This window comes from Oncorhynchus mykiss, chromosome 5 (genome assembly GCF_013265735.2).
Source record: "Oncorhynchus mykiss isolate Arlee chromosome 5, USDA_OmykA_1.1, whole genome shotgun sequence".
Lineage (NCBI taxonomy): Eukaryota > Metazoa > Chordata > Actinopteri > Salmoniformes > Salmonidae > Oncorhynchus > Oncorhynchus mykiss.
Window position 1 is genome coordinate 63,485,323 of NC_048569.1, and position 17,278 is coordinate 63,502,600.

General features: G+C 47.1%; 2 protein-coding genes across 2 annotated transcripts in view; both read right to left on the reverse strand.

Annotated features, from left to right (window-relative positions):
* Positions 1–6,283, reverse strand: part of LOC110524292 (zinc finger and BTB domain-containing protein 7A) — a 29,102-nt gene extending 22,819 nt beyond the window's left edge. The window contains exon 1 of the mRNA XM_021603813.2: positions 6,148–6,283. Within this exon, the coding sequence (XP_021459488.2) occupies positions 6,148–6,264 (117 nt within the window). The 5' untranslated portion in view covers positions 6,265–6,283. The remainder of the gene's footprint in view (positions 1–6,147) is intronic.
* Positions 6,284–7,104: 821 nt separating this feature from the next.
* LOC110524297 (dual specificity mitogen-activated protein kinase kinase 2) lies at positions 7,105–17,045 on the reverse strand. Its single transcript, XM_021603819.2, has 11 exons — positions 16,359–17,045; positions 15,878–16,088; positions 12,227–12,373; positions 11,803–11,880; positions 11,123–11,174; positions 9,913–10,037; positions 9,488–9,707; positions 9,245–9,309; positions 9,067–9,128; positions 8,686–8,731; positions 7,105–8,282 (listed from the first exon to the last, which is right to left on the reverse strand). Exons 1-11 carry the CDS (start codon positions 16,445–16,447, stop codon positions 8,172–8,174), a joined length of 1,206 nt encoding a protein of 401 aa, XP_021459494.1. The 5' UTR covers positions 16,448–17,045; the 3' UTR covers positions 7,105–8,171.
* Between the last annotated feature and the right edge of the window lie 233 nt (positions 17,046–17,278).

A 17,278-nucleotide genomic window follows, 5' to 3' on the forward strand; every position in this document is an offset into this window, starting at 1 on the left:
TATAAACTGGGTGGTGCGGCGTTTTACTGGAAATACCATCTCAGGTCAACTGAAACCCGTGTCAAAGGATCTACAGTCTGTCCTACACATACCATTCATCCTGGAGTACAATGACTATCAACCTTACCCAGATCAATCTCAGGTGTTCCTTACATGACAAAAAATGTATGTCACTTCAACTAAGTTCTTTATTATGATGCTTTTTAAGAGTAGTCAACACCACAATACGTTGTTGCTCTGCTGTGTGTGGGGGATAAGTAGCATATCTGTGAAGAACCAAACCAGAGTGAAACAACGAGAGCAGAAGCCAGGGTCTAACTCCTAGAAGCATAGATCGAGTAATATAGATGGACAACAGAGTTCACGTAGGCTGTCTCTCCCTGGCTGACTGTCACGGGATAAGCAGAGCCCCCTGATGATTAGTGACAGGAGTGCATGCAGCCCAGAGAAAGGGAATCACTGGATCGGGTCACAAGGGTTCAAGGTCAAGTCACAGAGGATATTACAGGATAATCGGAAAAGCTATGTGGAGAGGTGGGGGGGGCTGGACAGTTCCAAGAAGAACTAGATTCTGACTGAGGTTGAGCCTGCCTGGTCTAGTGCTAGTGTGGCTGTGTGAGTCATTACTGCCAGGCTTGCTAGGATAGGAAGCTTGATTGGTCGTATTGGGAGCAAGCAGGAAGAGGGCGAGCAACTGATAAAACTGGAGTTGTGGGGCTGGGCTACTCGACTTGAAACACGTCCGACGTCTGCCAAAAATCAGACAATGCCCCTGACTGAAAGGTACTGGGTGAGGCAGTCTTAAAAACTCACAACCTTGACATCAGCCCACGGGATACTGTAAATTGAATGTTTTTCCAAAGTGTCTCATACTTGAGAAACCTTAGCCACTGTAAGAAACTAACCCCTCACTGCAGGAAGGGTTTGACATCATTATCTTAAATCTTTATATCATGTTTGTCAATAAAAGTTTAGTGCAAGGGGAAGTGGGAGATTTTTATGATTTAATTTCAAAGGTCTAAGTTCCTTTAAGGGTACCATTACCCCAGAGATTGCGAGATAGCTGGTGGAGAGCCACTGTCGGGAATCACTGGCTACTGTATGGGTTTACTGTACCATCCCCCTCCTCCTTGCAAAGTAAAGTAAACCAAAGTGAAGGCTCTACTTGGCTTTCCTTGCCTCCCTCCTCCAGCTGACTCCTTGCCTCCCTCCTCCAGCCTGACTCCCTGCCTCCCTCCTCCAGCCTGACTCCCTGCCTCCCTCCTCCAGCCTGACTCCCTGCCTCCCTCCCTCCTCCAGCCTGACTCCCTGCCTCCAGCCTGACTCCCTGCCTCCAGCCTGACTCCCTGCCTCCCTCCTCCAGCCTGACTCCCTGCCTCCCTCCTCCAGCCTGACTCCCTGCCTCCCTCCTCCAGCCTGACTCCCTGCCTCCCTCCTCCAGCCTGACTCCCTGCCTCCCTCCTCCAGCCTGACTCCCTGCCTCCCTCCTCCAGCCTGACTCCCTGCCTCCCTCCTCCAGCCTGACTCCCTGCCTCCCTCCTCCAGCCTGACTCCCTGCCTCCCTCCTCCAGCCTGACTCCCTGCCTCCCTCCTCCAGCCTGACTCCCTGCCTCCCTCCTCCAGCCTGACTCCCTGCCTCCCTCCTCCAGCCTGACTCCCTGCCTCCCTCCTCCAGCCTGACTCCCTGCCTCCCTCCTCCAGCCTGACTCCCTGCCTCCCTCCTCCAGCCTGACTCCCTGCCTCCCTCCTCCAGCCTGACTCCCTGCCTCCCTCCTCCAGCCTGACTCCTTGCCTCCCTCCTCCAGCCTGACTCCTTGCCTCCCTCCTCCAGCCTGACTCCTTGCCTCCCTCCTCCAGCCTGACTCCTTGCCTCCTTCCTCCAGCCTGACTTAGCTGGTCCAGAAACAGCCGTGCACATCTGGCAGCAGTGTTACAGAGACACAACTTCTGCTGCTGGAGCTAGACTTTCCTAACGCTGCCATGCTGTCAGTCAGGAAGTAGCGGATCCAAACTCCCACGTGGCACCAGAAACAGAACCCCTAGTAGGCCGTAAGCTACACCCATAGTGCCAAGTCCAGCAACAGCTCCTCCCCTGAGCCCTGTGCCAATCTGTGAGTGCTACCGTGCATTGTGGGCAGAGGACTTCCTGTGTGTCTGTGACAGGCGTGTAACAGAACTTGCTCTGTTATCAGATGACCATCCCTCCTTCTCCCTCTCGCTGGCTCTCTCAGACATCAGCCCACCACATTGCCCACTTCCCCCTTCAGCTTGCTAAGGAAGCTGAAACACTCACCCACCGGCCCACGTCGAGAGATAGGATGGGAACTCACCAACCATGAGATTGTCATATGGTACGCTCCCATGATCACAGGAGAGTTTGGCTAACTCTTTGATCCCTACGTAGTGCCTTAGGTCAACGTGGGATTACTCACTCAAACATCTGCTTTTTCTGACAACTATTGTCTAAGGTTGTCTAGTGTCTAATGTATGAAAACAACAACGGCATTCAGCAGAGCCAGAAAAAGGTGTGACATCTTGGAGACAACCCACCACCATGAAAGTAAACCATGTAAGTGAAGTCAGACTCACAACACAACGGCCTAGTCTAACCCAGGGCTGCATCTCAGCCTCTAATTTGATCAGGTTGTGTGAACTGCTTGCTTCATGAACCAGCAGGCCCAGAACAGCCCCTATGACTCCCCCAAGACAACACAACACACAGAGCCCTGTCTGTCTGTTTGTCAGCTTGGGCCAGGAGCAGTGGGACATTTAACTGCTGACAAGGGGAGTTCACCCTTAATAAGGGGGTAGCTTATAGTTTAGCGCACCACCCAAAAGCAACACAACCCCAAAACTAGTCCTTCCAAGGCATGGCAGTGTAATAGCACGCAACCTGTCTCCTCCTGTCGCTGTGGACCTGCTAGTTTGGGGCATTATGGTGCAAAACATACAGGAATATCAAACTGTATTCAACATGCTCACCGCCAAATTGATGGGTGGTGTCTAGGGCCTACCCACAGCCACTGAAGTCCCCTACAATTCCCCTGGAGTCTATTGTGGGTAGCATGGAGTGTCCCAACTTAACCTCTTAGTGGAATTTACTCAGGCTGAAAGTACAGCCTTCTGCAACTGGCACTCAGGAGTGGCACGAGTAACATTATGACATCAACACTGTGACATTTGACAGAATGAATAATGTTTCAAACTCTGCATCTGAAATCTAACCAAATACTTCCCTGAGTCTGGGCGTCTGACAATAAAATACTCCCCTCCCTCTCTCGCTGTACCCGCACGCTTCAAAACAAGTCCAACAAGTATGTGTTGCCAGGAATACGCATCTGTGAATTAGAAGATAAGTTACGCTCCTTTAACGCCTTTTAACAAACCACCAACGTACGGACAGCTACCGTAGACTAAATGATGTTGTGACACAAATCACACAGTGCCATAGGGGCTACTTGAGGCAAGAGGGATGTAGAGAACAACAAAAAGGGTGTGGGCAGCCGTGGAGAAGAACTGAAAGTTAATAAACGAATAAAGGAGTTCCCGAGGGCAGAGGGTAAAGTTTCCAGTTGCTCAAGATTCCATGTGCTATGATTGTGTTATGGCAGCTCATTTACTACACCTCACTAACTGGGTGAAATTGTCTACAAGAGGTGTCACATCTTCTATCCAGTTACAGTCGCGCATTGGGGGTAAGGATATATAAAGGATCTGCAGTTGGCTCATTTATTCCTAGTCTCATACATTAACAACAATAACATTACACACAATAACACCAATTCAGATGATTAGATTAACTGTACTAATTTTAAATCAAACTATTAAGTAAAGGGTTAAAAGGGCACCGTGTGTATAGCCAAAACTTTAAGACAACAGTCTCTCTAAACATGATGTGCTCAACCTGCTCTGAGCAGTGCCCTATTTGCCATCTATTTTTTTTATATGCAAGTGGGTCAGGAACTCTGAACTCTACCAAGCCCCATCTCCCTCGCTCTCTTACAAACGCAGGTCCTGGTATTTATTTCCAAGCTCTCCCCTCTTTCACTCTCAGTGTCAGGAGAGAGTGCAGTTTGAGCTCTTACCAGCTGGGCAGAAGCAGAAGCGTGTGTCCCTTCCCCAGGCCCTATCCGGCTCTCCTGCCTGCTCTCCTGTCTCCGTGTCTGGGTAGGGCCCTGCCTGGTGCCTCAGTACTGGAGCTTTTGCAGACAGGAAACTTCCGAGTGGCCCTAGTCATACAGGCAAGCCCTTGCCTGATCCCAAACAAGCAGACACCTACCACCCCCCTCTATTTTCAGCCCACTGCTCTGCTCTGGCATCTCTTCCCCTTCTGTGATTGGCTTGACAGCTGCTCACTCACCACACCTCCTTGCTGGGATAGGCTGGTAGGTGTTCCCTTTCCTGTATGGCCAAGGGCAAGGCACTCTGGGATGTGGAGTCCTTAAATGCTATTTGACCTGCTTCATAGCCCCTGCTGCGAACTACGAGTACCAGCTTTCCATCCCTCACCACCCCCACTTCTCCAAGCCTGTTCCAACGTAAGCACTCAGGGCAGAATTATACACTTCAGTATGTTGCTAGCAGAATGCCAGGTATTAAAAGTACAGACCAGCCATCAAACAGGATTGTGCTGCACATGAAAAAAAGGGTCTCGACCAGAACTGTCTAAGCCACAGCCAAACACTGGGGTAGCATTCTGTGACAACCCCTCTGTCTATGTTTTAAACGCACTTCAAGACTCCTGACCTAAATTAAGACATTCTTATTCTGATAAATTCCAAACCAGCAGGAAAGAATGAACAATGCAAGTGGGTCAGGAACTTTTCCCTCCAAGCATGATTTCTTAGTGAATGACACCATCCCGAAAAGTAATTCGCTTGTCATCGTACCATGTCCTATAAAATTAGTTTTGGTTCCTCCTTCCTCTTCTTCAGAACCCACCCCCCCGAACGCCACCATCCTCCTCCTCCCCTAAGTTCTCCCACCTGCCCGTAAAGTTAATGCCTCAAACACGGCAAATAAAACTATCATAGCAAGCACAAAAGGTCAAAGCAGGAATCAGAGAAGTAATTTAGCAGGAATAAAAACAGAACCATAACTACTGACTGCAACCCATTTCACCCTCCCCCCCCAAGTATCTCTCTGTCCCCCTCCCTCATTCTCCTCTCCTCCTGTGCTTGCTCCCTCCTGTCGACAGGCCCTGGGTGGACAGTGGGGGGTTTGCGGGGGTGCCTTTAGCTCACCTGCGATGGCCGTGATGGTGCTTGTTGTGGGTTAGCTCAGCCCTCCTCCTCTCTGGAGCTCTCTCTAACTGTCGTGCTGCTCAAAGCCCCATATGCGCTAACCAAGCAGCAGCAGATCAACTCAATTCCCTTCCTGGTTTCTGGAGGGCAAAGAGGTCCCTCCCTTTCTCTCCCTCTCCCTCCCTCTCTCTTAAAGAAACAGCATTCCCCTCAATGTTTCTCTTCCTCTCCTCTCTGGGGGAGCAAAGTAAAAGAGATATTCACCTGCGATCAAGAGTGGACATTCATCATATCGATCACATAAAAAATGACAAATTTGTACTCGACTTCATCCTCTTGCTTTTGAAAGTATATGTTGATAGAGTTGTAAACAGCATCCAGATTAATTGGTTATGATCGGATTATAGTTGTTACTCTTGTCTTTTCTCTTCTCTCCTACTGTATCTCTCTCTCGCGCCTTGAGATGAGTCGCACCCACCCATCCCATAGCCTGAGGTCCTAGTGTCCCACCCCAAAAACAAGCCTTGGCACATTCCAGGACACAGGGGCTGCCAGCAACCCCCTCGACACCCATACCTTCATCTCTTCCCCTTCTCACGTTGTACAGTAACATCTTAACCACATGCCTCACCTCTTCATTCACACCAAGCCCACTTTTACCAATGTTTTTTCGGTGGCGTGGAAGACACCAGTCAAAATCAATCAGGTTTATATCGCTTAGAAGAAATCATTTTGACTGATTTCTAACATGCCTATGCACTTGACATTTTCTACACTGTACACCTGGACCGTCAGTCACGCTGCAGTGGACTGGGGTGGAGATCTTCCATACTCTAAACTATCTTTAACAGGCCTACACACAGAGTAGGAATGCATTTATCATATATGAAGTGAAACGGCTTACCTTGTGTAATGTGATGAAACCGCTAGCCATGAAAGGTGTCTCTTCGGTCTGACTGGAAGCTGATGCACCCCACTGTGTGACATGGCTTGGCACTGTGGGGAGAACTAGGCTAGGCATGTTCTGACAGCATGGGGAGAGGCAGTAACACACACCCAGCCTAGAGGGCAGTGTCAGCACTTCAGTAGGTACCAGAGGTAGTTCACAATCAGAGAAAAACGTATACTATAAAAAACATTTGAACTGCACGATCATTTCAGTTGATCATGATCTATGCAATACATGTTCCACACTTAATAGAAACGATTTCACGGATAAAAACAAACATTGTTTCAATAAACAAATAAATACAATTCTACTTTGCTTAAAAAGACAGCTACAATACATCATTATTTCAGATTTGTATGAAAACTAACAAACCGTCAAACTGGTTAATTTTCCCTTCTGGTAGCTTTCCAGATGATGTCAGCCATGTTTATTACAATAGTCTCAGTCCAATATAAACTAGTTCTCCCTCCACCACAGACCCACCAACTACTCTGCTTTTGTCATTTGTGGCTGAGCCATGGTTTTGATTTAATTCAGGCCCAAGGCGAGAGAAACTTCAGTCAAACTATACTGAAGAACAATGCGGAGATAAATATCCTAATAGAGGTTGGTTTTAGTAGACGTATCCAAAGCAGTTATCTGGGTGAAAGCTTTTGTAATAGTACGTAGATCGACTTGGGAAATATGTAGACATGCCGCATAGAGCTGCCTTAGAGGATGTGTAGCATGTTTTAACCTGAGTAAAGAACATCCTCTGGCACTTGTTAGCTCCAGTCTTTCCTCAGTAAGCCGCAGGTAGGGTCCTCGGAGTGCTTGCTGCACGTCTCATCTAAAGGAACGCTCCTTCACGAGGGCAACGCCATTCAGTTCTCACAATAACTAACCACAAAACCCTCCCACATAAAAAACAAATTGCCATATACATCCAAAGTTTTATTTTTACATTACAACCGTATCCAACACATTTTAAAATAAAATGACATCTCTTCCACTTCCCCCTATACGAGTCAAAAACATTTTTTTTCTTAAGACTGCTAAATTGTACTTGCGTACTGTTTATATAGCTTTATACACATACAGGCGACAATGCATCCACTTTGAGAATGATAAAATCAGCCAGAAGCAGAGAATACATACAGTACATGGGCTCTTATAGACGACAGGCTAATTAATACATGTTACAACCACCACCCACCCACCTGCACAAAGCCAGTCACCACACCGGGGCTTCACAAAGAGAACGCTTGGAGTGTAGGTTACACTTACTCACGCAAAGCAAAACAGTGGAGCAGAACCGAAAAACACTCTGGGGAATAAATTGAGTAGACTGGCAAAAATCGGAACCTTTCAGAGCATCTGTAGTCACGGTTTGAGAGATTCTAACTTGACAAATGAGTTTCAGGCAGTTGATACAAATACAAGTTAAAACAAAATAATGACCCCGGGTGTCTGGAAAATATAAGATCGTAAATCATTCCATTTTGTAAAATGAGCACATTTGATGTTCATTTTACAGTGTTTAATGACCATTAAAATCAAATAAAAATGTCAACATTGAAAGTACTCCTCTCTCAAAAATGTACTGGTCATGAATGTACAAAACTAAGTACTTTGATCAGGCATGATATCCAAAACATTAGTATACCATGGTATACCATGAACATAATTTACCAATACAAGTGGTAAGATGATATCAATGGCAATTCATGAAATGATAAACTGGCAGTCCTTCCATGCTTTGTACCTCATCTTTAATATGATAGGAGAAAATAGCATGTGTGTGACTCTACCACGACACTGGTATGGGAAACCTGTGGTCATACAATGGGTAAATGGGCCCTGTTGATGATAAGTATACTTAAGAGCTGAAACCTCTTAAGAGCAAGACGAAAGGGGTGCCAAAGTGTGTGTGTGTGAGAGAGAGAGAGACAGTGAGGCACTGGGGATCCTCATGTGGGAAGCAGCTGGCGTTGGGTTTCTCATTCAGTGCCACGGGTGGGGGTGCTGGGTTGGTTGAGACCCATGGTTTTACACATCCAGCCAGCAAAGTCCACCTCCTCCACCTCAGCACGTTTGATAAACGTGTGGTTCTAAACAATAACAAACAGTAAACGCAAGTTAGTTCATTAACGCATCAATATTAGTCCATGGCTGATATCGAAAGGGCATGTACAGTAGGGAACATAGCCAATTTGCAAACTATAAAATGTGTTTACAAACCTCAATAATAATAAATATAGTAATAATATATATATAATAATACGTCAGTTAGGAGACGCTTTTATTCAACGCGACTTATTCATTTATGGATACATACGGGTGGTCCCGGGAATATAACCGAATAATCCTGACGTTGCAAGCGCTATGCTCTACCAACTGAGCTAGAGAAACATGAGCTACAGAGGACCAATGAACAATCAGAGCTGAACTGTCCAACTACATAGATGCACTTCAAATAACAGTCGACAGCGATAACAGTTAATAGCTACTCACCATCAGCATCTTCAGGTCAGCTCGCTCTGCTGGATTCTTGATCAGACTATTAACACAAACAGAAACATTTGAAAATCTCCATGACATGACTCCAGAGAAGTCATTAGCCCCCCCCCCCCCCCAAAGAAGAATAGAAAAGAAAGCCATGATTAAGCTGCACAAGAAATCTCATTCTGCTGACATAACTTTCTCATCCCTTGAGAATGATGGCTATCTTTAAAAATGTACATTTGCTCCACATTGCTCTACGCTGTGCCTACAATAATTCACAAGACGTGTGTTGAGTCCACACAGCCAAAAAACTGAGAAAAGTCATGGTAAAACAACAAAAGGTGCTGAGGTAATGGGCACTATTCTTATATGATGAATACTTGGGCTCACCATTTAGTCACAAACTCGTTGAAATCGTTGGTGAAGACACCAAGTGGCAGCCTGGGAGGAGGCTGGGAATGAGTAAAAAGGTGTGTAAGACAAATGTTATTTCAAAATCCCCGGAGCACACAGACAAGAAGAATTGGTAATACGGAGAATAATATGTGGAGTCAGCAGCTCATCTGACCTCATTGACAATGTAGTCCAGCAGCTCAAATATCGCCATGGCTGGTCGACTGTCCATCCCATGTCCTGAGGAACAGGAGAATATGGAGATATATTTAGATATCATAAATAAAGATACTTACATGTTTTATTATTTTTGATTCCAGTTACTTTTTATTGAGAAGCAAAAGGAAATCTGTTTGAAAAGCACTAATATCATATATATTGTATTATGTGTGAGGAGAGGATTCAGGTCAGTTCTCACCGCTGACTGGTCGCCCTCCTGGTGGTCTGGGGAGGCGGTTGGAGATGGTGTGTGGTTCCCCCTCGGCTCCGTCCTGTACGGGCCGGCCAAAGATGGCCTCCAGCTCCTTGGCATCAGGCGGGGGGATGGGGTAGCGGCCGATGGCCAGCTCCACCAGGGACAGGCCCATGCTCCACACGTCCGACTGCACAGAGTAGTGTGTGCCCTGCAGTCTCTCCGGCTGTTGAGGAACACACACGTACGTCACACCCAGGCAGAGCTGGCCAAGTGGGCGGGCGTCGCTGTGCACTGCGCCCTCCAGGTGTCTGAGGGGAGGGGGCAGGGCTGGCAGAGCCTGCCTCCGTGCCACACGGCCCTCTACTGGGCACGGCCTCAGCTCTTGGCAGGGCATCCTGGGCAGGGAGGGAGAAGGAGAGCTGACTCACCGACATGTAGGAGCGCGTTCCCACGAAGGAGTTGGCCATGGAGTCGATGAGTTGGCCACTCACGCCAAAGTCACACAGCTTGATCTCCCCGCGCGAGTTCACCAGGATGTTGGAGGGCTTGACGTCTGCGTGGCAGAGCAGGGAGGACAGGTGAGGTCCCAGAGAGAGGGAGGGCTGAGGTCCCAGAGAGAGGGAGGGCTGAGGTCCCAGAGAGAGGGAGGGCTGAGGTCCCAGAGAGAGGGAGGGCTGAGGTCCCAGAGAGAGGGAGGGCTGAGGTCCCAGAGAGAGGGAGGGCTGAGGTCCCAGAGAGAGGGAGGGCTGAGGTCCCAGAGAGAGGGAGGGCTGAGGTCCCAGAGAGAGGGAGGGCTGAGGTCCCAGAGAGAGGGAGGGCAGAGGTCCCAGAGAGAGAGAAGGCCGAGGTCCCAGACCCAGCAGCACCAGCTGCCCCTTCCCCACGTCCCTGTCCAAGCCCCTCTACCATGCCAGACACCTCAACACTGACACATTTCACAAAGCTACTCTGTGGTAGCTAGAGCTGAACACTACAGTTACAGTTGAGACCATACAAACAAGCCAAACCCTCCTCAATCCCCCTAGTCACAAACAGTCTGGAAAATTGAAACTGAATAATGGGGTTGTAGACCTGACATCCATCCTCTGTGGTGACCCCCTCCCACTTCAGAGGAGACACAGGGGCGAGTATGAGAGAGGGAGACAGGGGCGAGAATGAGAGGGAGAGACGGAGGGAGGGGGCTGCAGGGCGCGGCTGCCATGTAATCACATCTGAGAGCCTGTAATTACCGCCTGGGCTCCCGGACAGCTCTGCCTCAGCCCTGCCACAACACACCACAGCCCAAAACACTGTACCATGGACCTCAACTCCAGAACAACACTATACTACAACACACCAGAGCCCACCCATCAGCTCCACATACACCACCACACACCAGGGCTCTCAATTAAAAACACTAAACCACAACCCTCAGCTCAAAACACACCACCATCACCCTCAGCTCCAGAACATTATTATACACCAAACATTAAACGTTACAACCCCTCAACTCAAGATACACCCAAAACACACCTCACACTATTTCTCTATGTCCAAATAAAACACTACACCCAGGGTCTCAAATCATATAGTTTATGTGCACAAAAACATAGTACAATCTATATGTAAAACAATAGTCCATATGGAGCGCTGTCTTACCTCTGTGCATGATCTGGTGCTTCTCACGCAGATAGGCAAGTCCTCGGAGTACCTTTAAGAGTGATATGCAAACATTTTACTTAACACAACATACTCTTGACAGCGTACCATCCACACTTCCTGGACCTGAAATCCTACACAAAGACCAGCTCGGAGACGTTTTACCCTGCCTGGGTCCATAGTTACATCCATACAAGATATCACACCAAAACACGCACTGACGCCCACAGTGTTAATGGTGAGAACAGCGAGAAGGCCTTGCATGTTGAGCTTCCTGTGTCTCATGATTATCACAATGACAGGAGAAAAAGCAGTCCACTGAGAAACAAAAAAAACTCCTTAACCACAAGGGAAAGGAACAGAGTGCACTTGATCACAGTTGTGACAAACTGCCAAGTTGCGTGTAGATCAACAATATCAAATCAAATTTTATTTGTCACATGCACCAAATACAACCTTACAGTGAAATGCTTACTTACAAGCCCTTAACCAACAATACAGCTAAGAAAATGCCTAAAACAATGAGATAAAAGTAACAAATAATTAGAGCATTTTATATTATATATATACACTTTTTAATAAACTTACCTTGGGTATTTATGAAAAAATACCAAATGAATGCAAACACCACCAATTAAGCACAAACAATTGAAATCTTAATTAAGTTGAGTAATACTTACTGCTATGCTGACTTTGCCCAAGATCTCCTCAGGGATTCTCCTGGCTTCCTTCAGCACCTGATCCAGAGAGCCTCCATCCTGTACCCAACAGGCAACGGTTTATTGTCTGTACATTGTCCACATTCTGAAATGCACTATTGCTCCAGGTGCATGACATGATTAATATATCATAACAACCACTGCAACATTTTAACTTGTTAAAACAAAGTTACAACTGGTTTGTTAGTGTTACGCCACAGGTCCTGTAATAAGCACCATTGCAGTCTCAAAACCACAAACAAATATTCCTACTCCCGGCCAAAACTCTAATTCACACATCAGCCTTTTGCTACTGACCCCCAATGTCTTCCGACATTCCAGCACAATGCTAGTCCTATAACTGATCCACCCCTTCAACTCAAACCGGTCTCTATCAGAAGCTCACCATGTGCTCCATGCAGATACTGATCTCTCCGTCGCTGTAGAAGGCCCCGTAGAAGCCCACGATGTAGGGAGAGTTGCACTCATGCAGCACCTGCAGCTCTCTGATGATCTGGTTCCTGATGGCAGGCTTAATCTCCAGGTGGATGAGCTGTGGGGGAGGGAATCAGATGAGAACAATATAAGAATAATCAAGTGCTCATCTAGAATAACAGTCTAGAACCAGAATTAAAACAGACTTGATTGTGTGGATCTGATTTCCTGCAACGGCTGTATGTCTCAACCTAGGAGCCTGGTACCCAAGGCTAGTAGTGTAGCGTGGATCTACAACTGAGTTTAGGTGACCAGTTTTGATAGCCTTTAGCCGTATCCTCATCCTACTCCTCCTCTGTTCCTCGGGTGATGTGGAGGTAAACCCAGGCCCCACGTGTCCCCAGGCACCCTCATTTGTTGACTTCTGTGATCGAAAAAACCTTGGTTTCATGCATGTCAACATCAGAAGCCTCCTCCCTAAGTTTGTTTTACTCACTGCTTTAGCACACTCCGCCAACCCTGATGTCCTTGTCGTTTCTGAATCCTGACTTAGGAAGGCCACCAACAATTCTGAGATTTCCATACCCAGCTACAACATTTTCCGTCAAGATAGAACTGCCAACGGGGGAGGAGTTGCAATCTACTGCAGAGAGAGCCTACAACGTTCTGTCATACTTTCCAGGTCTATACCCAAACAGTTTGAATTTGTAATTTTAAAAATGAACCTCTCCAGAAATAAGTCTCTCACTGTTGCCGCCTGCTATCGAACCCCTCCGCTCCTAGCTGTGCCCTGGACACCATTTGTGAATTGATCGTCCCTTATCTAGCTTCAGAGTTCGTTCTGTTAGGTGACCTAAACTGGGATATGCTTAACAGCCCAGCAGTCCTACAATCTAAGCTAGATGCCCTCAATCTCACACAAATCATCAAGGAACCCACCAGGTACAATCCTAAATCCGTAAACATGGGCACCCACATATACATTATCCTGACCAACCTGCCCTCCAAATACACCTCTGTTTTCAATCAGGATCTCAGCGATCACTGCCTCATTGCCTGTATCCGCTATGGGTCATCACTGTCAAACGCTCCCTAAAACACTTCTGCGAGCAGGCCTTTCTAATCGACCCGGCCCGGGTATCCTGGAAGGATCTCGTCAGTCGAGGATGCCTGGTCATTCTTTAAAAGTAATTTCCTCACCATCTTAGATAAGCATGCCCCGTTCAAAAAATGCAGAACTAAGAACAGAAGTAGCCCTTGGTTCACTCCAGACCTGACTGCCCTTGACCAGCAAAAAAACATCCAGTGGCGGACTGCCATAGCATCGAATAGTCCCCATGATATGCAACTGTTCAGGGAAGTCAGGAACCAATACACGCAGTCAGTCAGGAAAGCAAAGGCTAGCTTTTTCAAGCAGAAATTCACATCCTGTAGCTCTAACTCCAAAATGTTTTGGGACACTGTAAAGTCCATGGAGAACAAGAGCACCTCCTTCCAGCTGCCCACTGCACTGAGACTAGGTAACACGGTCACCCCTGATAAATCCATGATAATCAAAAATGTCAATAAGCATTTCTCAACGGCTGGCCATGCCTTCCTCCTGGCTACTCCAACCCCGGCCAACAGCTCCGCCCACCACGCAGCTACTCGCCCAAGCCCCCCCAGCTTCTCCTTCACCCATATCCAGACAGCAGATGTTCTGAAAGAGCTGCAAAACCTGGACCAGTACAAATCAGCTGGGCAAGACAATCTGGACCCTCTCTTTCTAAAACTATCCACCGCCATTGTTGCAACCCCTATTACCAGCCTGTTCAACCTCTCTTTCGTATCATCCGAGATCCCTAAAGATTGGAAAGCTGCCGCGGTCATCCCCCTCTTCAAAGGGGGTGACACCCTAGACCCAAACTGTTACAGACCTATATCCATCCTGCCCTGCCTATCGAAAGTCTTCAAAAGCCAAGTTAATAAACAGATCACTGACCATTTCGAATCCCACCGTACCTTCTCCGCTGTGCAATCCGGCTTCCCGAGCCGGCCACGGGTGCACCTCAGCTACGCTCAAGATACTAAACGCTATCATAACCGCCATCGATAAAAGACAGTACTGTGCAGCCATATTCATCGACCTGGCCAAGGCTTTCGACTGTGTCAATCACCGTATTCTTATCGGCAGACTCAATAGCCTTGGTTTTTCTGACGACTGCCTCGCCTGGTTCAACAACTACTTTGCAGACAGAGTTCAGTGTGTCAAATCGGAGGGCATGTTGTCCGGACCTCTGGCAGTCTATGGGGGCACCACAGGGTTCAATTCTCGGGCCGACTCTTTTCTCTGTATATATCAATGATGTCGCTCTTGCTGCGGGCGATTCCCTGATCCACCTCTACGCAGACGACACCATTCTGTATACTTCTGGCCCTTCCTTGGACACTGTGCTAACTAACCTCCAAACGAGCTTCAATGCCATACAACACTCCTTCCGTGGCCTCCAACTGCTCTTAAATGCTAGTAAAACCAAATGCATGCTTTTCAACCATTCGCTGCCCGCACCCACCCGCCCGCGCGACTAGCATCACCACCCTGGACGGTTCTGACCTAGAATATGTGGACAACTATAAATACCTAGGTGTCTGGCTAGACTGTAAACTCTCCTTCCAGACTCATATTAAACATCTCCAATCACAAATGAAATCTAGAATCGGCTTTCTATTATTTCGCAACAAAGCCTCCTTCACTCACACCGCCAAACCCTAGTAAAACTGACTATCCTACCAATCCTCGACGATGTCATCTACAATATAGCTTCCAACACTCTACTCAGCAAACTGGATGCAGTCTATCACAGTGCCATCCATTTTGTTACCAAATCACCTTACACCACCCACCACTGCGACCTGTATGCTCTAGTCGGCTGGCCCTCGCTACATATTTGGGTCCAGGTCATCTATAAGTCTATGCTAGGTAAAGCTCTGCCTTAGTTCACTGGTCACGATAGCAACACCCATCCGTAGCACACGTTCCAGCAGGAATATCTCACTGATCATCCCCAAAGCCAACACCTCATTTGGCCGCCTTTCCTTCCAGTTCTCTGCTGCCAGTGACTGGAACGATTTGCAAAAATCGCTGAAGTTGGAGACATTTATTTCCTTCACCAACTTTAAACATCAACTATCTGAGCAGCAAACCGATCACTGCAGCTGTACGTAGTCCATCTGTAAATAGCCCACCCAATCTACCTACCTCATCCCCATACTGTTTTTATTTGATTTACTTTTCTGCTCATTTGCACACCAGTATCTCTACTTGCACATCATCATCTGCTCATTTATCACTCGAGTGTTAATCTGCTAAATTGTAATTATTCGCTCCTATGGCCTTTTGCACACACTGTATAAAGACTCTTTTTTCTACTGTGTCATTGACTTGTTTGTGTTATTGGCTTGTTTATTGTTTACTCCATGTGTAACTCTGTGTTGTTGTCTGTGTCACACTGCTTTGCTTTATCTTGGCCAGGTCGCAGTTGCAAATGAGAACTTGTTCTCAACTAGCCTACCTGGTTAAATAAAGGTGAATTTAAAAAATAAAAGGGAGAAATATCAAAAATTGATCCAAGGGTAGACTCACCTTTCGGGCCATGACCAGTCTGGAGGGTTTGTGGCGGACCTTGTTGACCACTCCACCGTTGCCAGCGCCCAGCTCACATATGGGGTGGAAATCATCATCTTTCAGCTCGCCCACTTGGGCTTTCTGGGTGAGGAAAGCCTCCAGACGTTTCCTCTGCTGTTCGTCCAAATCTAGCTCTCCTAGCTTCTTTTGTAAGGCCTCCAGATTGGCTCTGAGAAGTGGAGATGCATTGAGGGAGCGTGACAAAGATCAATATTAAACAAACATACTTTCAATCCTGGTCCTGGGGACATATGGGTGCACATGGATAAGACTAATCACTGAGCCCATGATTGGTTTGAAATCAGGTGAGTTAGGCTAGTGTTATATAGGTAAGTGTTCGACTGGAACAAAATTGTTAATCTAGTCCCCAGAACCATAATTTACCCGATATCAGTACAGTACACAATAGACGTGCTCTCGGCCCTCCCGAGTTACTCACTCAGACGCAGCATCAATGGTTGTGGAGATGGACTGCCCCTCTCCAATGGGCGTGATATTTAGAGGAACGGGTCTTCTCTTCGGAGCCATATCGAAATATTTTACAGTGCCCTGGACGACTTTCCGAAGCAAATCAGTACAAGGAACTGATAATTCAAAGTTGTTCTAAAACAGCAACAGGGGTAAATGTTGCTGGCTGTTAGTGGCTTAGCCAGCTAGTTACTTTGCGAGCATGACAGATAGATGTTTGTAAGGACAATCACACATGCACGTCACCATCAGGTCAGGTGCATTTGACTATTTTAGATATCTAACGAGTAAGGTATATTTAAAAAAAACAACTAGCTATAATAGTACACTAGATTTGTACACATTACTGTTCCTTTCGCTTCTTGTCCAGCAAGCACCACCTCCCCTACGGAAATCGTGTGCTGCGTTCCTCAAATCAGAGCGGCCCTCGCCACAAGGACAACGGCTGTGGTTGACAGGACTGTCTGGTCACTGACCGAGGATTGTTAGCGTTCGAAGGTTAAAGGGGTACACTTGTAGACCTTTCCCTGTATGGAGCCGGGGTGTGAAGCTTGGTTGCAGACTGCGGAGACGGAATTCGGTGTTTCAGTACAGGAAGCAGCAACATGGGGAGTCTTCCAAAAAATCGCGAGTCTGAGCCATCATGCCATGGCAATTGAACTATCGCGGGATTTTATAACATCCATGTTTAATGGTAGCGACCTCCAATGGCACATTGTAGAAATTACCATCAAGCAGATTTCTACAACAAGGTCTAGCTACTCAACTACTACGTAAATTACTCTCCTAAATTTACAAACTTCACTTTTCAAGAGGTTTGACTTGATTAATGTTTAATTTTAGTATTTAAAAACTTGAGGGAAATCTACCCATGGGGAAAAACTGGCAAAA